Source organism: Columba livia, chromosome 15 (assembly GCF_036013475.1).
Source record: "Columba livia isolate bColLiv1 breed racing homer chromosome 15, bColLiv1.pat.W.v2, whole genome shotgun sequence".
NCBI lineage: Eukaryota > Metazoa > Chordata > Aves > Columbiformes > Columbidae > Columba > Columba livia.
This window is the reverse complement of record NC_088616.1, coordinates 8,052,451-8,076,403: the sequence shown is the minus strand read 5'-3', so window position 1 is coordinate 8,076,403 and position 23,953 is coordinate 8,052,451. Positions and strand designations below refer to the sequence as shown.

Here is a 23,953-nt window from a genome sequence, read left to right as displayed (position 1 = left end):
GGGGTCGGGGCGGGCCCGGGAGCTCCGGGGCGATCGCGATAGAGGCGGAAACGAGCGCTCGGGGACTTTATTTGGAACGGGGCTCCGGTGCGGGGGGGAGAGGACAGCGCCGGAAGGGAGCGGAGGGCCGGCCTCCGCGGGGCTCAGAGGGCCGGGTCGCCGAAGCCGAGTCGCTGCTGGGCGGCGCGGATCTCCCGCAGCAACGCGTCGTTCCTCAGGCCCAGCTGCGGGAGAGCGAGGGGGCTGTCAGGCAGGGCCGCCCACACCCGCCCGCGGCTGCGACCCACCCCCCGGGGCCTCCCCAGGAAACGGCCGTTCCCTCGCTCTGCCGGTAGCGGTAGCACGGGCTCAGCACGGACAGCTTGTCCCAGCCACATCTGCGTGTGTCCCGTCTTCCCACCCTGATCTGGGTGAAGATGCCCCTGCCCATGGCACGGGTTTGGGGAGGATGCACTTTGAAGGTCCCTTCCAGCCCAAACTACTCTATGGTTCTATAATCTTTTGTGCCACATCCTCGAATTACACTTTGCAGGTTAAAAGGGCAAGTGCTTTGCGCTGTGGGAGCGCTCCAGGTTTCATTCCTGCCCTGCCTGCCCCAGCCCCACGGAGACACAAACCTTGACGCTGTACTTGTAGCACTGCTCGGCCTCCCGCTCCCGGCCTCCCTGCAGAAACGGCACGAGAGCAGCTGCTGAGGACACAACCCACACTGTGCTCCGTGAAATAACATGAGAATCACAGAGTCATTTTGGTAGGAATAGACCCTCAAGACCATCAAGTCCAACCATTAACCTTCTGCTGTCACTAAACCATGTCTTTTAAACGCCTCCAGGGATGGTGGCTCCACCACTGCCCAGGGCAGCCTGTTCCAATGCCTGACAACCCCTTCCATGAAGACACTTTTCCTGCTATCCAATCTAAACTTCCCATGGCCCAGCCTGATGCCATTTCCTCTTGTCTTATCGGTTATTACTCGGGAAAGTAAGATATTGTAAGAAAGCTCAGCATGAAGGACATTCCCTGGGAGAATATGTGCATCAGGCAATGACAAGCAGTGAGGAAGGGCGCTGCTTTTGCCATCTGGGCACAGACCCCAAACTATTTTTGCCACTGAGATTTACAACACATTCTTCAGACACATGAACGGATGCCGATAGAACGTGCTCTGTCAGGCTGGTGGTGGGAGCTGCTGGCTGGCTGGGCACTCACCTGCAGGCAGATGAGGGCAAGATATCCCCACACTTCAGCGTTGGTGTTATTTAGGGCATTGGCTTCTGAGAGAGCATCCTCTGCCTCTACCATCTCTTCCAGCTTGAGAGAGAGAAGGAAAGATGTGGACAAAAGGCAAACAGCAGGCCAAAAGGCTTCGGAACCAAACAGGCATTTGCTCTAACAGCTGAAGAAAAAGCATCTAGCAGGGTGTCCCTGACAGGGCTGCAGGGAAAGGATTTCGGGCAGAGACAACCAGTGATCCTCAGTGCCAGCAGCCAGCTCTCCTGTATGGAGGACAAGCTTCCCACAGCTGACGCCTGACCCCTGTGGAGCACACACTGTCTTTACAAATCAGCCCCAGCTGTAAGGAAAGCAGCACAAACACCTTCACCTCCAGGAACCAAGTGGTCCAACTCCACCAGAAAATGTGACTCTGGTCCTGATCCCTGTTCCTGGGGTGCCCAGTGGGCTGCAGGAGGCTCCCAGGCTCACCTCCACAGCTGGAGCCCACAGCCTCCCCAGACATGTACATTTGGCCAAGGGGGAAACAGAGAAGTTCAAGTTCCTTCTCTGTTTGCTTCCCTCGGCCAAATTCCCTTTGAGGAACCTCACAAGGTTCCTCGGGGAGATACCATGCTGCTGGTGGATGGGTGTCCTTGGCAGCCCTTCAGAGGTGCCGGATTCCTTTGGGCAGGGAAAGCACCAAGATTCCTCTCTGCTGACATTCTGCTTCCTTTGTGGTGACATGCAGGTCATGTGCAGGCAGGCACCCGGAGCAAAGCCCAGGCTCAGATTAGGGGCTTGCTATGACATCCTGGGGAAGGAGGTGCTGGCAGTGAGATGAGGGGGAAGGATTGCTGCTCCCCAAGCAGCTGCTGGGAGTGACTGTCCCCTGACATCTCCCATACAAGCAGCCCAGGGTGCCACGCTGGGACACCGATGGCAGCTCAGCCAGGAGCATTGCTTTCACAGGCAGCCAAGCTTTACTTTATTAAAGGGGATCATCCTGTGCCACAGAGCCAATTAAAGCGCAGATGACCTAAAGGTAATTGCACTTACCCTGTAGCAGGCGATTCCCACCCCCAGCCAGGTGAGACAGGACGCAGAGTTCTTGCAGGCGAGCAGGTAGGTCTGCTTTGCTTGGCCATACTGCCAGGAGAGAGATGATGGTGTTTCTCTCTGCATCAAACGCATCACTCCACAGACAGCCCCCCGCTCCTCGGCAGTTTGCCAGACACCCCATCTCCAGTGGGGCTCAGACACCCACTGTCCCTGCCGCCGCTGGGGGTGCTGAAAGCCTCCCCGATACGGTGGCTCTGTGCTGGCAGGTGCTAATACAGTAATGTAGGAGTCCCCTCCATTGCTGGGAGGATGAGAACAGCTCAGCAGCACCCCGAGACCATGCAGCTGAGCCTGGCACAAAGGAACAGGGCAGGTCTGCGCTCCAAGGAGTCGAGCACTCCAAGGTTTTGCTATGTTGTGAGATCTTTGCTATAACTATAAATGGCATCTTGTACCTGGGTTCTGAAATCTACTACTTTGGGTAAAATTCCCTTCCTCTGCTCCTGCTTGCTCCTCACCTCTTTCTCTTCCAGGTAAATGGAGCCCAGGTGCAGGTAGATGAAGTGCATATCCGCAGCATCCTCCACAAAACCGATGGCTCGCTCGTAGCACTCCTTTGCCTCATGAAAATTCCCTTTCTGGTAGCACAGGTGCCCTTTCTGAGCCCAGACATTTGGATTCTGCACACAGAAAGGCAGGAGTGAGATGTGGCTGGGAGACACATGGGACAGAGACATGGGACAGGGAGCCCTGTCACAAGCAGAAAGGAAGAACTGACTGGTGTTTAATTATAGCAGTACAGATTTTATGTACAGAGTTAAAATCAAGTCAGCAAGCTGCCTGTGCAACACCAGCACTGGGAGCCCCCTCCAGCCTTTCCATGCATGGTGTCCTGGCTCATGCAAGGCTCCCCAGTACACAGTGAGTATGCAAAGGGCATGCAGAGATGTCAGCTTCACAGCCCTGTCTGCCTTCCCAACGCCACCTTCCCTCTCTGCTTAATAGCAACCTTGTTTCTCATGAAACCGAGCCTGACTCACCAACAGAGGGAAAGATAATCAAAAGGAAAAGAAAGGAAGACGCTGCAGAGAGAGTCCTCGCTCAGAAATGCCGCCTGTCAGTGCAGGAGATGACAGAAGGCAAGTAATAAGCAGGGTAATGAGGAGGGCAGTGCTGCAGCCGCTGCCTGATGCAGTTCATCAGCTGTGATTGTCTTCCCCTGCAGAAATTGCTGCAGATTAGCATTAGAATTGCTCAAGTGCAAAGCAAGCCTGGGCTCTAAGTTCACAGCAGCAAGAACATGGGCAGGCCACTGTCCTGCTTCAGGACACTGTGCTACACCCCTGGAACGCACAGAGAATTACCAGGTAGTTGATGTTAATGGCCTCACAGAGACATTCTTCACATTTGGAGAAATCTTCCTTCAGCAAGTAAGTCTGGGCCAGCGTCAGGTAGTAAGCACAGGACGGACCTCCCTGGAGGTTCAGCAGCTCGTGGGCAAGCGCTCTGTGAACAAACTGTGGAGGAACAGCACACTGGCACAGCTAGGAGAGCAGGCAAACCACAGACACCCCCAGAAGGACATGGCAGGAGGACTGACTCACATCTAGGTGACTTCTATGAACAGGGAATGAGATATTTTTCCCCTCTCATTTGAATATTTAGCTCCATTGCTTCTCTTTTGCTTTAAGCAACTCTTTCTGCCGTGTAAAATTAAGGCAGGCAGCACGATATGACAATCAGGGAGATCCCACAGAGATGAGTGTGTGTGACAGGGACATTCGACAGGTGACACAAAAATTACTCTGACATACACAAGTATCTGAAACAAGGAGTACTGGCACCTTAGAAGCATCACAATAATGGATCTCACCTCCAAACGTACAGAGCAGAGCACATCTGCACCATTTCTGACTCGGCTGTTCGCTCTGCAGCAAGCGCCCCAAGAATCTGCATACCTGAGATGACTGTGTCCCCAAACAGCATTTGGACCCAAATACTCTGCCTGACCACAGTTTCACATTTCTGGGCAATGGTGGTTTTGCTCCCTCTTGTGCATGGCAGTGGGGGTAGCCACAGCTTGTGCTCTCAGCCCAAGGAGGGGCTTTGCTGGAACTTGCCACCAGCTCTTTGGTAATCACCCAGGGAAGGAAACCAAACCACCTCCTCCACTCCTCACTGAGCTGACCTGGACAGCGTTGACTTTCATCAGGAATTCCACTGTCTTCATGAAGATTGTGCAGGGAGGTTGGCTAAGTCCTGAACCAGGGGATGGTGCTGCAAGAAAATGTGTCTCCATCAGTCCCAAAATGGGCTTTTTTTTCCTGAAGCAAGAGCAGGGGCTGAGACCCTGGTGGGGACAGAGAAATCCCAGCAACATGGTGTAAAAGCCAGGAGGTGGCAGGGGAGGCTGAAGCAGAGATTAACTCAGCATTTCTTTCTGAAGGGTTTAGGTTTTTGTAAGAGTTGCAAAAAGAAACTATACTCTTGACCCACTAATTTTCCAGCCAAAACTCAGAGGAAGAAAAGGTGGGAATTTATGACCGAAGTTTGTCAGAGTTAGCTACAGTGATGCCCCTGCTTCCCCAAACCAACCCAGTGAGGCCTGAAGCACCCAGCACTGCCATCTCTTTGGCAGCCACTGGAGAGTGGAGCTGTGGAGATCACACAGCACACAGCCAGAGGAGATCCACATGGACAGTTTAAGAGCTGGGATCTCAGGAGAGCGACAACCGAGCAGCTGATGAAGGCCACTGGGTGCAATGACATGTAGGGAAAGAGCTCCATTCACCTGCTGGCTGTCCATCCTGAGAAGTGCTGCTCTGAAACCTGGGATGAACCTGCTCCGCTGGAGGTTCCTCAGCTAGGAACAGAGAACAAGCCTTTGTGTCTTGCCCTGGCATGAGGATGGCCAAAGCTCAGTGCTCCCAAGTTATTCCCCTCCCCACTGATGGCACAAGGCCATTTCCCAGCACTGGGCTCTCCTTTCCACACCAAGCCCCATTCCCTGACCTTTTGGAGCTGCCTCTGGTGCCGTAGCCTCTTCCTTGGGTGCTGTGCAGTCCTGGGCATGCTCTGCTGTCTCTGGCAGTTTGTCAGCTGAGCCATTTGGAACCCCCTCTGGAATGAAACCCGCAACAACCATTAGGTGCAAACAAAGAGTTTGCCATAAACTGCCCGGTTTGGAGCATAATTCCACAGAAATGGGGAGGAGAAAAAATGTAAAATATCTGTCAGATTTTCAGAACTGGAATTTTTTTTTGCAGGAAGCAATAACTGGGTCTGGGGTTTTGAGTAAAAGATTACCATGTGAAGCTAGAAACGGGTATAAATGAGGCAATATCCCTTTCCTCATAATCAGAAGGAGCAAAAAAGCATATGACATGAGGCTGCCTGCCTGAGCCACTTTGCATGGAGTGGTGATAATGTTAAAAATAAAGCCAGATGACATTTCCCCACAGCCTGGCCAAATATTTGGGACTCAGGACAGATAGTCTTGGCTCAGGGTGAGGCCAGACTCAGCGAGGCTCCAAAGGAAGCCTTCGGTCCAGGGTCACCACCAAGCATCTGTTTTGCCCTTTAAATTGGTGAGGCAGTGCTGTCCAGGCTGTATAGGGAGGTCACAGCAACAGCTTTCATGAAAGCTAAACCTGGATGACCCCAGCGTGGGACAGTCACAGGGGAAGCTCTGCCCTCCCAAAGCCTCAAAAAGCACACTGGCTTCCTCCAGCTGCCCTGGCCACTGCCCACACATTGGTGTATCAGCAGTGCTGGGCTGGGACAGAAAAATAGATGCAAATACTTATCCCTCTGCTATGCTGCAGGTAAGACGAGGCACCAGCTATGCTGCTTTCAGAAAGCTTCATCATTTAAAGCAGCACGCTATCTGCTCTTGTCTCTTGCTGGTGCAGTTTGTGGTCAGTCTATTCTAACTCACAGTCCACATCTTCTTCCTTTACTCTTTGTATTTCTCCTCTTAGAAATACTTAGAAATTTCTCCTTTCCTTCCACTATTCACCATCTCCCACACTGCTCCGAGACCCCTCATTGCTCGTGCTGAAGCACCTCCTGGTTTTGCTGGGCCTTACCTGGTGAGCGCTCTTCTGGACTTGGGCTGGGAGACTTCACATCTGCAGCAGAAATGGGCTTTTCCCCTCCTTCTCCCTCAACAGCCTCAGGGATGCTCCTCTCCTCGGCAAGCTGTGCTTGCAGTAGCTTCTTTGCCTCACGGAAGGCCATTTCTGCCTGAATATTATTATCCTGCAGCTCATAAAACAAACCTATGGGATACAGAAATAGCAGCATAAGCAGACATTCAACCCTTAGCAAAATCCTTCCCTTAGCCATGAGATAAGAGCAGGGAGAAGAGGAGCAGGGGCAGAAGCAATGGTCAGCACTACAGGAACACCTTGAGCACACAGACTGACTTGCTTTTATACCTGAAAGCGTCCAGGCTACAACGTTGGATGGCTCCAAGCAGCAGGCATCCTCAAAGAAAATCTCTGCCTCCTCACAGTGCTGCAGCATGACTGCCACAATCCCACAGAGCAGCAAGCTGGGGACAGGGTGGGACAGATGAGCCTTGCAGGCCCCAGGCAGTGGTGTGGGGGACATCCCCAACTAGGAGCACACAGCACCTTTGGACGTGGTGGGGATCCAGAGAAAGAGCCTCCCTGAAGCACTCCTGGGCTTTCATTCTTTCCTCGAGCAGAAGGCAGAAAATCCCATAGTCCAGGCGGTACTGGATGTTGCACTGGTCCTGAGCTACTCTCTAGATAAAAGAGATCATGACTGGAGGACAGCTGCAATCACGCTCAGCACACACAGTGGAGTGGGGACACAACTCTGGAAAGAGCATGGCTTTCCTCTTGCCACCCCAGCCTAGTTTAGCAACAATCAAGTCCTTGTCTATCACATGCTAGGGTTTTCCTTAACTGGGATCGTGCTGGATTCCCTCTAATCCTCCTTCACCTAACACATGTCCTCCAGCTTCAGCTGACCTCCTCCTAGAGGGCCCAGTGTTCCCAGTGCTGACCCAGCACACTTTTTGGACCAGCTCATCCCATTTCGCCTGGCCTCAAGGCTGAAGTACTCAGTGACCTGGCCAGGCTCTGTCTCACATCCTCCAGAGAGCAGCATCTCCCTAGAAAATCCCTCACACATTCAGCCTGAGTATCCTGGTCACATTCATCTCCTTCCTCCCCACACAACAGGCATGGCTGGCTGGGCTGTCAGCACTGTGTGCCCCACACCACCGTGATGGCGAGCTGGCTGCCAGCCCAGACACACGGGAAACAGGCAGGAAAGAACAGGCGCTCCTTTACCTGCTGGTGGTAGAGAGCTGCCAGCTTGTAGTCCTTGTTGACTTCAGCTTCGCGAGCAAAGAGCCAAAGCTGATCCTCGGTCACACGGGGAGGAGGGGCAGGAGGAGCAGCTTCCTCAAAGAGTAGCTGGTAAGGAGTGAGACAGAGTGTTAGCCCTGGGGAGGGTAGGAACAGTTCCTGTGATCCCAGTACAGCAGCAGTCCCCAGTCTGGCACTGCGATGAGTAGAGCCTGGTATGGCTGGGTGGGTTGGAAAGGTGAGCTGTCCCAGCTCCTCTTTGTGTTGAGACTCGTCCCTGTCATTCCCAAGTACCTCTGCCACACCAGGACAGAGCAATATCAGTTATTTGCAGTTGTGACAAGTAAAAGCATCCCCTAGATCAAGACTATATCAAACTTTTGTGGTGTCACTTACTGGTGACCCTGGCTCCTGCAGGAAGGTTAGTGCTCTGCCCAGGTGGGTGGCAGATGGCACAGACCCAGCCTCCCTCACCACCAACCAGCTACAGCAACTTTTACTAGTGACATCTTGCACATATCCCACTATCGGTACTTTGTAGCAGTGGGATACAGATGTACCAGAACCTGCCCCAAATTGTGGCTCACGGCCCACATATGATAACTGCAGCAAATGAAAGCATGAGCCTGCTTTTGCCTTGAAGACCAAAGTCTCCCTGCCTTCACCAGATGCAGTGTCGAGCCCTGGATCCACAGTGAATCCGTGTCCCAATTCACTCAGGTTTCTCCCTACCTGGTTCAGGGCAACATGCATCTGGTCCACGAGGTACACGTAGAGCTCACTGAGAAATGCCTGTAATTGCTCCTGGGTCTCAAACGCTGTGGTTTTCAGGTATTTCTCCCTCACAATCTTCACTACAGCATACTGTGGAGACATGCAGCTGTTGGACAAGGCAGGCCCCCACCACCCCCCACCAGCTCTGTAATTGTACAGAGCCAGAACACACTGATTTTGCCTGAAGCTCCAACTTATTTCTGAGGAAGAAATCCAGCCCAGCACTGATGAAAGTAAAAAAAAGCAAGCAGGGTTGAACTCCTTTCTCCTCTCCCAGCCCTGGCTCTCCCTGATGCACCAGCGTCCCTTTAGGGACAACATGCAGGAAGGCTTGTCTCCTCAGCACAGAGAGGGGGTCTCTGGGCACACTGTGGCCAAGGCCAACCAGCTGAGAGAGGGGAACCTGCTTTTTCTGCCAGGGAGGACTGTGCGTGTGCAAGAGCAGTTAGCTTTGTCTTCCTCAGGCTATGAGCGCAGGGCAAATGGACATGACCAGCTTTGGAGTCTGCCTCCACTGACAGAAGCAGTTCTCCTGGTGTGTGACCAAAGCAGCTTGGTGCTTGCTCTGTTAGAGAGAAAACTTGTCCCCCCTGTGCCCGCTGCAACAGCGCCGTGTGGCAGGAAGGGATTCTGGAGCAACACATCATCCTAAGTTACCACCATGGAGCAGCAGTTCCTCACTGAGAAACTGCCAGGACAAAACAAGTAAGGAAGCGAAAATCACAAACAGACTCTTTACCTTTAGCTGTTCCTTAAAAGCGAAATATTTCCCAGACCTATTGAGCTCTAAGTTGAGCTGACGCTTCTGTTCCTGCAGGGTTTGGGGGTCTATCGCTCCCCAGTCAGGCAGCTGCTTCCCAAAGAGCTCATGGTATTCACTTAGGATGGCAACGGCAATGCTTGTGACATGATTGTGATAATATTCCACAGCCTAGGAAATAAATAAATAAAAAATCAAACTTCACAAGTCACTTATGTCATCAACCTTGAAATGTATTTTATTTGCCAGAGCCCATGCCTCCCATAAACTCCCCCTGACTCAAGTCTCAATTAATCTGTCATGCATCCTTTCTTGTCCACGCCTGAAGGCTGCAAAAACATCTACATGTAAATACAAAAGAGCTCCTTTGTAATTAGATACTGCTCCTGCTATATTTTTCAATCAGAACGCAGTATTTCAGTCATTGTCATCTCTTCTATAGCAGTACAATTGGCTACAAGTAAAATATATCTCATCTGCTGGGAGCCTTTTAAACCCATGGGCCAGCCCTCGTCAGCAGAGTCTGTAATCTCCGTAATCTCAGTGGCAGAAGCTTCTATGAGCTGTGATAATCAAAATGTATCATTCTGTGTACTCCAGACAGTCCAGCACAAATCAATTCTGCAGCAGCACTGGGGTCAGTTATTGAAATGCTGCTTCTTCCTCCACTGTTGCTTTGAATTTCCCATCAGCCAGGGGCCATCCGAGGACATTCCCCTTCAACGGCTGCTCTGTACCCACAGAAGATGGGCATTTTCTGAGGATGTCACACACACAAAAGTTCTTTAAAAAAAATCTGAGTGACCTGCGAGTGGTCAGGGCTGATTCATGTTTGTCTGGGTCTGATGAAGCACAGGGGCTAGTCTGAGACAAGAAGCTGTTGAGACTGCCCAGGGTAAACATAAGGTTCTGGGAGTCTCTTTCTCCTGCACCTCGTTTCCTTCCAAACACCCCCACACTGCTGCCTTCCCTGCCTTTGCTCTGGCTCTCCCCTTCCTATGGGCTGCAAACATGAGCAATGCAGCCCAGGAATGACTTCCCAAGGCATACTGCTATGAACATAACACATCCACAAGTTTTCTGTGTATTTCCTCTGCAAACCTCATCTACCTGTTGCTGTGGGGCTCAGACTGAGAATGAAGATTCTCCTGTGTAAGAGGGATGAGGGCAGGGTGAGGTAGCAGAATAGTGGCAAGGCCACAGGCTTGTACATGTACCTTCTTGGCTCCTTCAGTCCGAGCAGGCAGCGGAGGGCGAGGAGGAATCATCTGGCTGACCCTGTCAATGAGAGGACAGCAGAGATCAGCCAGACAGCCTGCCAGCAATGTTGGCTTGTTTGGGGCGCAGGCAGCCTGTCGTGCGAGGGCTCCAGCCTGTCACTGTATCCCTGAGACACCTCACAGGGACCCGGGCGGGGGGGAAACCAAAGTCTCGGAGCAAGAATGAACTGTGAAGACCAGGCACCTACATTCAATGCTTGTAGCTCATCATAGCATCTTGAGAAAATCAGCTGCTGCCTCACTCCCTGCTGATGATTACACTCCATAGGGATTAGATAAGATTGATTTAGTTGTTATTTTCACTAGGCTTGACTGACCCATCACACAAAAACTACCCTAGAAGCTCAATCAGCAAGTAGGGTTAGCATTTGTTATTGCTAGCAATCAAAAACACTCTCCTACAGAAGGAGATCTTATCAAGCTGTTATTCCTTCAACTCACAACCTTCTGAGTCTGCCAGAACAGCTGTAAGAAAGGAGCCAACCTGAGGAAAGCTCTGAAGAATTTTATTACTGTAAACCCTGGGCCACCCAGCCCATCAGTTCCTGACCTCTCACAGTGTGGCTGTGGCTCCTCATCCCTTGGCTGTATATTGACCCTGAGACACCATACCAACCCTGTTCCTACCACTGCTGGGGTTACAATGAACTTTCAAATATGGATCAAAAGCCCTTGGGATTATAATAATTTTTACCAAGATTTTATTAAAATCCTTGGTGTCAAACCAGCCTCCATCCACTGGGATTTTTATCAGGATTCCCTGCTTGCTTGTACCAAAACACTGTTGGTCCTTAGAACACACTTCAGCCCAGCAAGCAAAGGTGTCACGTCCCTGTGGTGGCTCCTACAACAAGCAAAGCAAATTGCTTATTCCCCACCAAACAGAAACCACTCCTGTAACTGTTCTGCCAGCTTACAGAGCCCCTGGCCTCCTCCAGGTCTCAAGCCTTGGCCACTTCTCCCACACAAACGCCTCCTGCACTCTCTGCTGTGGGGTCTAGTGCCATGGCCCTGAGTGGTCCCCTGGCTCTGCAGGGACCCGTTACCGCTCCTTGGGAAGCCAAAAGGCCTGAACATGTGGGCCGTGCAGCCCCCACCCTCACCCAGCCTCAGCACCCGCACAGACGTGTTACCTCTGCAAGTGGTACACATGGAAACCAATCTGCTTCACTTTCAGGTGAGAAAAGAAAAACCAAAAACCACCAGCGGAAAGTGAGTGAGTGAAGATGGCCAAGTGGGGGCTGACGGAGGATTTTGGATGGAGCCCAAGAAAGAGAGCTATGGTTTGCTACAAAGATATATATTTAAACATCCTTCCTGAAAAAGGACCTCACTGTTGATCTCATCTGCCAGCAGACATGTATGAGGCATCAGCTGCTCCCCAAAACAGAGTCCTCCCCATGAGTCAGGAGGGCTGATTTTTCAGCCTGACCATTGGAGCTGCACATGGCAGGTGAACGAGGAGGAGCTACACGGAGTTCACACAAGTTGCGGTAGAGTAGAAATGGTATCAAAAGGGCCAGAAGGTCTGTTCTAAGCGGTGTTCCCCTTCCTCTGCCTGTTCTTCCTAGAAGACAGCAGGCAGCACAGAAGACAACACACATATTTTCCCTTCAAAGAATGGCTGCTGCTTATATTTCTGTTTGAGAGATGTACTGCCTGCACTTGTTATACTTTATACTGCATTTTCTCTTTTTTATTCAATAAATTATACATTCTAGGCCTTTCCTAGACTGTAACGCAGCAGGGCTACAACTGGTCAGGAAGAAACTGCCTGAAATCAAACAGACAGCAGAAGACTCAAAGCAGCAGAGACGAGAGAGCAGCTCCACAGTGGAACAACATGAAAACTAATGGAAGAGCCAAGGAATGGGTAGAAGATTGTGAGAACACTTCCAAAAAGGAAAAAAAAAGACAGAATGCTATGAAGTTACAGCAGTGCTGCCCAGGGCAGGCCACGCTGGTGGCCAGTCCTGACCAAGCAGCTGAACATCACATGCAAGAGGCAGGTCCACAAGGATTAATGGGAAACAAATCCCGGATGGGAACACAGACACTGTTGTGCTGTTCTGGTGTCTCTCTTTTTCGAGAGGAATGTCAGGGAGATGCCAGTTTGGATGAACACCAGTGTTTTCCCAACACACCAGATGCCACCTCTTAAACAGTCTGGCCAAATCCTCCCCCTGATTCCCATGGGCTTTGGCTCAGGCCCTCAGCTGGTCCTTACAGGTCCACTCCAAGGGGGTGCCTTGCTGTACAGCCCCGTTTCTGTCCTGCAGAAAGGAGCTGTCAGCCCCAGAGTTATAGCACATCTCTACGCACCGGCTGGTGAGCTCCTCTCGTGATCGCTTTGGTACCAAGGCCTTGTCCAGCTTTATCTCCATCACCAGGAACGTTTCTGCTTCAATGTATTGCTGTGAAGATAAATATTGTTCTCTCAATGTCATGCTGTCTAGAGCCATTACTGGCATGATAAAAGGCTGAGCATATAGCTACAGATCTTCAGCAAATCTTCAAACTGCAGACATACAGCTTGTTTTATAACCTGCCCTCAAAATAATTTACAGCAGCAAAATTCAGCTCAAGAAACCAGTCTAGAAAAAAGGAGAAAGCCCAAATAATCAGTCTGCTTGCAGAATAAATATGCATTCTAGATGTTTCGAGCAAGAAGCCAAAATACTAAGGAATCATTTTAAATAAACAGCTCATTATTTACAGAGACCTTCTAGCCCCATGCTAGACTGCCCTTCAGCTGGATGTCACTGGAAGAACTCCAGGACAGCATCTACATAAAACATCCCTAGTCCAACTCACTCCTGAAGAATGTATTTGCGTGAAAGGTGTGAGACACCAGTGCAGAGATGGTCTGGCTGTCTTTTCTTCTCTTTGGAGATACATAATTACCTGCCCATCAAGGCTGAGAGATGTGACGTTTTCAGTTTCTGCAATGGCATCTGGCAACGGAATTTTGAGCAGGTTGGACATCTATTGAAGAAAAAGAAAACATGTCTTTTGTTTCAGATTCAATAAACGTCACACCTTGGCAAATGCAGGTTGCGAGTTGTACATTTGTTCAGGTAGCATGTACTAAAATTTCAAGATCATGAGTATCTCTCAGTTGGCTGAGGCAACACAGCATCAGTCCCTGGTTTCCACATATCACAGCTACCTCTCACGTGGAAATGGAGCAACCATGTTGCAATTTGCCTCTCTAGGTCTTACCCTTCTGGTGGTATCTTTGGTGATTTTGTCTTCCTTCTGAATCTTGCTGTGAACAGCGCTGGAAAGGGGAGAACCGATTCCTGGGGTCCACAACCCTTCCTTACTCAGACTGAGCTTCCTGAGATCCCGGAAAACACTGTGCTGACTTTTGGTCTGAAACAAAGAGGGAACAGAAGGAATCAAGGGACAAACTAGGCTTCCCCACCCCTTTGCCTTAACCTTTCACATCGCAACACACATTGTCAGGGTCCTAAACATATTAAGAAGCTGTGCGACCTCATCCTCACCTCCCAGGAGCCTCAGGTTAGATTGCAGTGAAAAGAGCTGCCTGAGAATACCTCAGGGGGGTTTTCTTCTGAGAGCTGCATTTTCACTAAGGTGCTGGCCCTTTATTCTTGCCTGAGCTGTGTGGCAGATATGCTGGAGCCAGCCCTGTGCTGCCCTGATCCAGACCCACTGGTCTGAATTGCTGGCTTGATCCTGGACCTGCCTCATGGCTGTGGACTTGCCTGATGATGTAGGCTGTTCGATGAACCTGGCTACCCTCGCCTAGTCTGCTCTGCAATCTTTTGGGTGCCCCTGCCTGCCCTGCGGTGATTTCAGCTCTGGCTCACCTTCTGCTGTGAAGCAGCTTCCCTGGCACATGTCAGTGAATTGCAAGGAATAAGTTTTTCAGATTGTCTGTTTACAAACTGCTTGACCACCTGGGCAGGCTGTTTCCTCCCAGCTGTCCTTGTCCTCAGAGCTGGGCTAACAAGAACTGAGGGGATCTGGGGAGAGGGTGGAGCAGCTGTACTGAGATCACCCACACCAAGGAGCAGCCCAAAGCATCCACAAAACCACAGAATGAGAGTGACAGAGAAAGCATGTGTGACTTCACTTGCGACAGATAAACGCTACAGGATAAGAAGTACTGTGCAGCCAAGAGGCCATTATTCACGGCACTGAAGCAGAGACCAGCAAACAGCCGTGTGCCCAGCCCTGCGCTGCAGCAGCCAGCCGGAGCAGGGACAAGGGCTGGGACTCCCCCAGCTCCTGCGGTCTGGGCAGGAGCACCATAGGGAACAGCGGGCAGAAAAAAGTGTCTGTGCATCTGCCCTCCCGAAACAAGCTCAGGTCTGTTCCAGGAGTGCTGTGGGAAAATGGAGATGTAACTGTCACTCTTAGTAACAGAGATGGGAGAAACTCAAATAAATCTCCGTGAGCTACAGCTGAAAGAGCTCCAGTGACAGCTTTTTTGGTTGTTGCCTGGGGTAACGCTATCCTTTCAGAGCCACTGTTTGCTCTTCCCAGCAATGCAGTTCATTTGCCCATGTTCCAGACTGGACAGAGAGGAGCATTCTTACAGCTCTCCCTGCTCAGCTGCTGGCATAGAAGGGTGTGGGGTGAGATTCAGAGCCTCTCTCAGCCCCCAAACCTGCTCACACATGCCCAGAAATCCCTTGCTTCTGAGAAGTCTGCATCTAGAAGCTTGTATCATTTTTCTCCATCACCAGAAGGGCAGTGAAGTTTCAGAACCAGACTCTGAGTTACCACGCTGCCCTTGCTGCCGGCTCCCAGCCCCGCTCTGTGCAAACACAGCTGCAGAGCTGGAGCAGAGCTTGGCTGTCTGATCTGCTCTCACCTTCTCAAACACCTCGCTGCTGTGGTAGGCAAAGACACGAAAGGCACCTCGGATCTGCTTCACACCAGGGCACAGCAAAGGCACCATGTTGACATATGCCACGCCATGGAAGGAAATCTGCTTGTCCTCATCTCCCTGGAAACACAGAGCGAGGGACTGAGACGTGGAATGGACTGTTATTCTCTTTAGAGAAATAAGGTCAGCGATCCCATTAAGAAGAGGCCACGCAACAAATGGGTGCACCTGCTGAGCCCGTGGCTCTTTGTCACTGGCACACAGCCGAGACAACCTGGACGAATGCGCTGGAGCCATTCAATGTGTAGAATATCAATTTTATCCCAATCCCTGCAGGGCAGCTTTCCTATTTAATGCCCACACTGTGACATTCCTCAGGATGGCCTTTGTGAGATACAGCTGCAAAATTATCAGCCATGTGGTTAGAAAGTCAGGTGAGCCCACCAGAGCTGTGCACCTCAGTCTTGGCAGAAATCAGGTAGCTAAGGAGGGCTGGGAGGCTGGGCTAGCAGCAGACTGCACAGGGCAATGGAGAAACATCTTCATCAGATCTGCAAAATCCTGGCACCAGTGAGTGCTAAAAGGGGTTTATACCGGTTTATCTGACTTTGTCCTGGAACAGATTAGGAGCTCACACACGATCAGTTGCCAGGAGGAGAACCATTAGCTAAGGGGCTGTTTCTTTGTTAAACTATCCTGGTTAGTGTACAAAAGTGTAACTTATTTACACCCCAAGAAAGAAGGTATGAATTTATTCGAGATGCTCCAAAACGCTATTGACTGAAGATAAGCTCAGTAAATTACCTTAATTCTCAAAAAGCATCACCTCCTTGATCACTTTCCACCAAGCTACCACAGACCATCAGCAAGAGTTGTGCATGCTATAAGGAAAAAATGTTATCCGTTGTCTATTTAACAGCTCTGCAAGGCTGATTAATCCCTTCACAAAGCCTCTAGGTCTCTGACTCGCTTTGGCTGGTTCAAGGCTGGTTTTGGTATTACAAAGGCATTGAAAGGAAAGTGCTCAACAAAGCAATGCTGCTCCACAAGCTAGAACAACATGTCCCTCCCCACTTTTACCTTGTCAGCTTTGCTAGTTTTCCCCTTGCTGGGTGAGCCCACAGACACCCTGCAGACCTCCACGGGCCAGTACCGGCACTCTGCAATGCGCTTCTGCAGGCTGAACACAAAGGAGGGCACTGAGAAAATGCAGAAACCAAGCTGGAGAGCCACACCACCCTCCTTTCTGCGCCAGAGCATCCCCGCTCGGGTTTGCTCCTGCCCACCCCCAAGAGATACAGCAAGCACCCTTGTGCCACAGGAACACCTGTGCTTTTGGGGCAGGATTTCCATCTATTGCTGTGTGCATTTACGGCACAAACAGCTATAAAACAATTGTGAGCATGGCACACTAAGTTTTTTCCCTTCCCTGGTTACTTCGGAAATGAAAGAAATAAGAAGGAACATTATTAACTTTGGTATAAAACCTGAACTGCACAGAGCAAGTGGACCCTGAGCTCCCATTCAATGTGCCTGGGAACTCTGAAACCAGCAGGCAGGCTGATGAAATTGCAGGGGAAAAAAAATTAAAAGTCAAACCAGATAGAAGGGAGTATTTCCACACAAGTGGCAATTTGGCTGTGAAATTCACAGCCATGATGCAGCTGAGGCCAAGAATATAGCAGGATTCAAGGAGAAATGGGGTACTTATCCTGATCTTGAGCATTATTTGGAGCTGCTAAAGGTAATTTTTATCCAGTAAAAAAGCAAATGAAGAGTGCCCACATGGAGTGAAAGGATTTTGATGTATTGGGCATTCAGCAAAACTTAATTAGCAGCTCAGGGGAAAGTTGTGTGGCCCACACTCTACTCCATGTCTGCTGCCCCTCCCTTCAAACCACAGAGGGAACAATCACCAGCTCCAGTTGCCAGCAGCGTGAGAGAGCATTTACGGCCTGGAGACAGCAACTACAGCCAATTCACCTTCTCCCACCAGAGCAGAACTAAGCTGCCGCCAGCAATTAAAGGCAGTTAGCTGCTCCCTTGCTCCTGTGAACACCTTTGGCCAACAGACAGCCACAGCAGCCATGGGAGGTGAGGCAGAGCCAGAGTTTGACCACATAAGAGATCTGAGAACACCTGCATGTTGCTGCTCCCTGCCTTAGGTCACTCAGCTGCATGCATTCTGGGGTAGTTTCTCCCCACTGCTCTGTGCTGGAAGGGAGGTTCTCAGGCCCCTTACATGACCACTGCAGCGGGATCCAGGTAACAGCGTCTTTCCACATCCCATACGACTCTTTTCGTGCTCTCTGCTTGGATCCTGAATTCCATGTCCTGTGAGAAACAGCACACAGTCAGAACAAGGAAGGCAATCTCCACAGCCTGTGTCATCCCCAAAAACATTCCCTGGGAGAGAAAATGAATCAGACAGAGGTGTCCAACTCACCATACCCAGGCCATCCTAGCAGAGTGAGTTAGCAGCCCTCCCTGTGGACAGCAGGGCCTGTTAGCATGAAGAGCCCACCTTACAAGGAGATGACACCAATCCCAGCCCTGCAGCTCAGGGGACCAGATCCACCACACGCAGCCTGAAGAACTCTCCTGCTGTGAGCTAGCATGCCTGCTGTCCCAGGGGAACCATCCCTGTGTCTGGACACTGCACAGAGAACCAACCACCCGCTTTCCTCCCATAACAAGTATCTGCAGGTCTTTCTCAGACCCTTCAGTGAGACCTGCTGGTTCACTTCCAGCCATGACACTGCCAGTCCTTCCTTACCTCTCTTTTGTTGAGCTCTCCATCCTCATCCTCATAGGGACCACCAACGATGAAGGAGTTAGGTATGCTCAGAGCACCAGGGGCCATGATATTAGCAAGGGGCCATTTTTTGGGTCGGGGCAACGGCTCTTTTTCACCAGCAGGCTTCAAGATGCCATTCATGAAGAGCAAGGGGAATTCTTTCTAGAGAGACATGAGAATGAAAGGATTTGTATTTCCAGTATGAGCAGGAGCAAGTGTCAGTTGCTCCGAGCTGGGTCTAACAAAGCAAAGCAGCAGCAAAGGGATCTGGCTTGGAAAAAACACTCCACCACTCGCATCCAAAGAACAGAGAAAAAATAAATAACCATGTGGAAAAAAATCCTGCCAGTTTCAATCCAAATCTTACCAGGCAGACCTTTGTTTGTGTTAAAGAAACACATCACGTCACAGAGGTCCTGAGCACTCGCACTGAACACTGCTGTTGCACAAGCCCAGGAGCTGTACACCCCACAGGAATAGACACTTGTCCCACAGTGCGTAGTGTGGAAGAACAACCCACTCTGTAGCATTTAAAACCCCTCTGACCGTGCCTGGAGCAATCCTCACCTCCCCGGCTGCTGGCACTTGCAAGCAAGCCATGAAGTTCTGTAGGGGTCCAGCAGCAGCAAATGCTTCAGGGACAGAATAAGCAGCCTCCAGCGTGACGCTCAGGAGGTTCCCCTCTGAAAGCTGCGTTGCAGAAAGCAGAGGCTCTTCGGTGCACACTGTCACTTCAAGGCCACCCTGTGAGACAAGGATAAAGTAGAATCAGTAACTAGACAATTATAACTCTCCTGCTCTTGAGGGAGAAGCAAGCAAAAACCCAAGGCCAGAATGTATAATGTTATCTTATTCCTCACCTCAGATGTAAAAGAAAACAGACCAACAGACCAATTCCAGAGAGGAATTTCATTATCAACTTGTCTGAATTGGGATTTTTTTGTTTAAATTGGAGCCTGCTTGAGGTATGGCATATGCCCCAAGGGTCTCATAAAATGAGGCAAGGATAAGAGTCAGGGTCTCCTAAAATGAGCCACTGAGAAAGAATATCAGGAATGGAAAATAATGATTTTCCCCTGGTGATTCAGAGCATGCCAAAGCTTGGGCCACGCTTTGCCCTATCTCCACGTGCTGTGAGCAGTCTTTAATCACCTGTCCCAACCCTGGGTGGATGGTGGGCAACAAAAAAACAGCTGGTCAGCATTTATTAACTATCCTCCCTAATGGGTGTCCCTCTGCTTTGCTTACTATGTACCAGCTCTTAAATGCAGAAAAATGAATGCAACATCTGCCCCCCCAATTCACCCCCCGTGCTAACTGCAGGCAGGCTTGGGAGCAAAATGAGACACATCTTCCCCGTCTCAGACTTCATTCCCTGCTTTATTCACTGGGTACTTTTCAAGCGGCTGAATGAATAAGGACTTTGCAGAAAAGGCAGTCAGAGCATGTACAATAATGGACTCTGAGACACTTTATCCACAGAAATGAAGACTAATAAAGTGGGGCAGGTAATCCTGCCTTTGCCTTTTTTCTGGTTTTTCAGCACTATGCTTTCCATCTTGAATACTTTTTCCAGAGCAATTTTGTAGCTGCACACATTAACATTTCCTAGCATGACCTCACCTGTCATAGGCAACAAGGGACAGACGTCAATGGGAGTAGGAAAGGCCTCCAAGCTTGTAACATATAGGGCCATAACATATCCGTGATGAGCTCGGCAGCTGAGTCATGCTCGCCTTCCCATTAAAAAGCAGCAGAGAGCTGAATGAGTGAAGGAACAGTTCCAAATTCTACATACCTTGGCCTCCAGCTGAACACTCTCTAACGGAGAGGCAGGCACTGCATACAAAGGAGCCAAGACCTTAAATGAACACTGTCCTGGGAAGAAACAGGGATGAGAACAGCATAAAGTGAGACCATCTGCAGAGAAATCACGTACTAACTCCTAACGCTGAGCTGCGGATGTCACCTCCTCTTCCCTCTGACCCAGCTTTCTATAGATGCCATGAAGTGCATTTTGTCAAAAGAAGGTATGTTAGAGTGAGCGGTCTGTAAGCAAAGACTAAAAAGTGCCAAGGAGTAAGAAGTGCTTATGGAGCCTGTGAAAGTCAATTATGTTCTACCTTGCAGCAGAGGTAGAAGGTCCACCACAGCTTGGCCAAGCGGCACAGTCTTCTCCTTCTGTTTCTTCTCCTTGTGCACTTCTATCACTGTCACTAGAAAGATAAAGAGAGAGGAGCTGGCAGAGCTTCTCAGATAGCTTCAGACCCACAGTTTAGGGCCTGCAAAGGGTCTGTGTCAGCTCTGGCACATGCTCATTCTTCATCTCCTCAAAGCTAACAAGAAAAGTGAAGCCAAGGAGCACAGTCCAACATGAAAGGGGACTCTTCCAGCTGGCAGAGATGGGAACAGAAGTGCTGAGACCTCCCCTCCAGCGCTGCTGCTGAAGTGCTATTCTTGAACGAGTGACTCCCGCAGCAGGCAGGCAGGGAGGAGCAGCTGACAGCACCCACCTCCATGGAGGAAGATTCAGCGTCAAATACTTACAGAGCACAAGATTTTGCACAATGCTGTCCAAGGAGTTGGGCCCACTGGGGCTGCACTCAAAGCTGGTCGTGAAATTATAGTTTGCTGTCCCGTCTGGCAAGACCTGAGTCTGGCAGGAGTCTCCCAACACTGCTCCATTGTACTCCACACGCACCAAAGTCACTGACGCATCGCTTTTGATACTTTTCTGTTGAAACACAGGAGCACATTAAGCAGCTGGCTCTGCCCAGGACCAGAGTTGCCTCTGGCAGGCAGTTCAGTTCAGAGTATACTGCTGGGTGTTTTCAGCTGCAGAGCTTGGCCATCCTGAGGCCTCACCCTTTGCTGTCTTTAGGAGGGAAATTTCCTGCTCCACCAGGCTATGATGCCCCAGGGATTATCAAAAGCTGCTGCTGGAAGGGTGGGAGGGGACAGAGAGGTTGAGGTTTCACCCCAGGAAAGGCAATGAAAGGCACATCTCAAGCAAATCCAAAAATATCCCATTGATATTTTTGTGCTTCCAGGAAGCTTGAGACTTTTGTTGTCTCCTAAGAAGGCAGCTCCTGAGCTCACAGGACATTGTGTGGTTGGAGAATGCCCTGAAATCAAAGAAGGGCTCCAGCAACAACTTCAAACCACTTGCTTTAAACAGAGATGGGGAGGTTTGAATTTTAAAGTATCTCCACAGAGGGGCTTAAACACAGGTGAAGAGAGATGGTGACAGCATGGCACATGGCAGCAGGGACCACATGTCTGGGCAGCTCTGGCCAGGCAGCAGCACGAGAAGTGCTGAGACAGGCAGGGACCGAAGAGCCCCCCCACAGGAGAAACACGGTTCACTTCCCCAGCCAGGGAGGAGTAGCTGTCGTCCTTAACATGAGTACCATTGTATCCAAACCTGGCTTTTCTTTAGTCCTGAACCAGAGAGATGCCTCATCTCCATGGGCCTCTCCCTCAGCCTCCTCTCACTGTGTCACTGGGGTGATTAGTTCTATATGGCTTTTGTAAGAAAAGAGATTTATTTACTTTGTTTTAATTTTCGGTCCTTCTGACTGTCTCCTTGAGCACATATTCTACGATCGGCTAAACAGAAGAATCCAACTAACCTTTCTCTGTACCATTAATTATCCTAGACTCCTCTCTCATCCTTCTCTACATCACCTCTAGTCAAGCAGATTCCATGCTTCTTATAGTTAGATTTTTTTTGTTCATATCGTTGTTCTTATTATTGCACTTATGCAACCCTCTCTCATTTTGCCATTGCTTTTCCTAAGATGGAGCGATCAGAACTATAAAGCAATATGCCAGATGCAAACACTCCACTGATCTATTATTTTCAGCATAGTTTTGCCTCCTCTTACCCTCTACTTCTCACTTAAGATGCTGTTTGCTGAATCTAAAAACTAAAAACCTAAAAAATACAGGCAGGTACTTTTGGTTTGCTTTTTTTGTCTGCTGCTGGAGCAGAAACAGGGATTTGCATTCTTCTGCTTGCAGCAGTAGCTGGGTTTCTCTGCATTCCCTCCTAAACGCCAGTTCCTCTAGAAGCCTTTAAGGACAGCTGGCTCATGTAGCACATGGAAATCACAGCAGTCACGTTTTGATCAGAACCAGCACATAGTCTTGCCCTGTAACTACACTGGAGCCACCCTGTTGGCTTCAACATGATTTAAACTGGTGTAGCTGGGAAATCTGGCTTTATATCCAAGGCCGGATCTTTTTAGAGGCATTTATCTCACTGATATATATTTGTACTGTGTTTTGCTTAAAAAAGCTGTCATTTACATACTGCAAGGCAGAGAGGTACATTTCAGTGCAGCACCTCTGGACTGTGCTGTGGAGGAGGTGCATTCCCCAATCTACCTGGATCACAAGTCTTTGCTCTGGGCAAACAAGCCCTCGGTGGGGAGGAAGCCATGGAGTGGCATTGCTTCTCACCGCTCCTTCCTATAGCCTTATCACCTCATGCCTGGTCTTGAATGGGATCACAGCACATGGATTTATTAAACCGCTAGAAATATTTTCAGAAGAACTTTACCAGGTTCTGCGCCTCCAGTACTGTGACCTGTACTGGTTTTGCTGGTGTTGGTTGTGACTCGCTGGGAAGAGCTGCAGCTGCGCCTAAGGCAGAGGAGTCCTTTCTGGAAGGCAGCCCCACAGGGACCTCCATTGCTCTGCAGGAAAAAGAATTGGGAAAGAAACATGAAACTGCTCTATTTCTCTCCCAGAAACATCTGCAGGACACAGCAGCCGTGGTTGCTAGCATTATTCAGGGCTTTGCTGTCAAAACACCACTAAAAGCACACGGTTTGCCAGTGACAAATCTCTCACGAGGAGCAGAGGGAGGACAGGGAGAAATGTAATGCAAAAATTATCCAGCTCTGTAAACGTAACCCAGTTGCAGCTCTCAGCTCCTACGCATGCACAGGAAGGGTTCAGTGAGACTGGCTTCTCCCAGAAGGGCTCTCCCCAGCACAGGGCACAGCCCTGAGCTCTATTTCACTTCTTCCCTAACTCAAGCAGGACCCTGTGGTGCCCAAGGCCTGTGGCCATCAGCCCGTTCCCCGTGGCTCCCACGCACCCAGGGGACCTGGCTCCATCCCACACCACAGCTTGGTCTGTGGTGCCTCCACCCCTGCAGGTGTGAAATCCCTCTGGGGACATGGCTGGAACCCCACTGCTCCCAAGGCCTCACACCCCACCAGCTCCAGCTGCCCCAGCCAAGGCACAGGGTACCGGTGTTTGCCCCAAGGCTGGCAGCCCTCTCAGCGCAGCCTCCTGCCGCCACCTGCGGGCCCGGGGGCCCCCACGTCCCGGGGTGCGCCCTGCAGCCACTCACCCCTCACCGCACCGGGCACAGGAGGCCGCCGGGGCGGCGAGAGGCGGGTCCGGCCGGCGGCGGGGCGCGAACCTCCGCCTCACCTGCCTCGGAGGAGGGCTCGCGTCACGTAACCACGGCAACGCGGCTGCTCCCGCGAGAGTCCGAAGACTCGCGAGATCTCAGCTCTGCGCCACGTGCTTGGGGGGCGTGTCCGTGAAGCGGCTGTCGCCGCCATGCTGGGTGTGGGCAGCCACTACCAGGCCCCTGTAGGGCGCCCCGTGGGGCATAGGGGTCCCCTCGACCCTACCTGTCTCGGCTGGGTTGCTGCAGGGGGGCCATGTCCTTCCCTGCAGCCTGATGTGCTCCTAGGGAGCCCAGCCACTACCCAGCCCCATCCTGTCAGAGGCCATGGTGCCCACCCAGTCACTCATCCACACCCCACTGAGAGCTCAGAGCGAGGGGAGGGTCCCCACAGCCCGACCCGGGGTAGGGACCTCGGGGAGGGTGTCAATCAGGCC

General features: G+C 50.8%; 1 protein-coding gene across 3 annotated transcripts; it reads right to left on the bottom strand.

The window, feature by feature from the left end:
- Positions 1–52: 52 nt before the first annotated feature.
- CFAP70 (cilia and flagella associated protein 70) lies at positions 53–23,577 on the bottom strand. Of its 3 annotated transcripts, none has more exons than XM_065030915.1 (29): positions 23,454–23,577; positions 22,653–22,788; positions 20,636–20,822; positions 20,212–20,304; positions 19,887–19,966; positions 18,656–18,832; positions 18,068–18,250; positions 17,534–17,625; positions 16,372–16,471; positions 15,277–15,411; positions 13,653–13,805; positions 13,335–13,415; positions 12,753–12,844; positions 10,368–10,428; positions 9,130–9,321; positions 8,349–8,480; positions 7,599–7,724; positions 6,912–7,045; positions 6,714–6,829; positions 6,363–6,554; positions 5,287–5,394; positions 5,066–5,137; positions 4,463–4,551; positions 3,639–3,791; positions 2,793–2,954; positions 2,272–2,361; positions 1,210–1,311; positions 618–709; positions 53–224 (listed from the first exon to the last, which is right to left on the bottom strand). In XM_065030915.1, exons 2-29 carry the CDS (start codon positions 22,782–22,784, stop codon positions 215–217), a joined length of 3,336 nt encoding a protein of 1,111 aa, XP_064886987.1. In that variant the 5' UTR covers positions 22,785–22,788; positions 23,454–23,577; the 3' UTR covers positions 53–214. The 3 variants fall into 3 exon arrangements, 2 of the variants coding, with proteins under 2 accessions (XP_064886987.1, XP_064886986.1); XM_065030914.1 differs by having other exon boundaries at positions 618–665; XR_010466336.1 differs by lacking the exons at positions 53–224; positions 618–709; positions 1,210–1,311; positions 2,272–2,361 and adding an exon at positions 3,315–3,493 and having other exon boundaries at positions 2,820–2,954.
- Between the last annotated feature and the right edge of the window lie 376 nt (positions 23,578–23,953).

What these genes read in the sequence shown, in the direction of transcription:
- CFAP70 (XM_065030914.1), bottom strand. Translation starts at nt 22,784, where the DNA reads ATGGAGGTCCCTGTGGGGCTGCCTTCCAGAAAGGACTCCTCTGCCTTA. An exon ending in TTTACCTGGAAGAGAAAGAG is followed by an intron (nt 2,362 to 2,792) that starts GTGAGGAGCAAG and finishes CTCTCCTGGCAG; the next exon opens with TATGGCCAAGCAAAGCAGAC. An exon ending in TTGCCCTCATCTGCCTGCAG is followed by an intron (nt 666 to 1,209) that starts GTGAGTGCCCAG and finishes CCGTTTCTGCAG; the next exon opens with GGAGGCCGGGAGCGGGAGGC.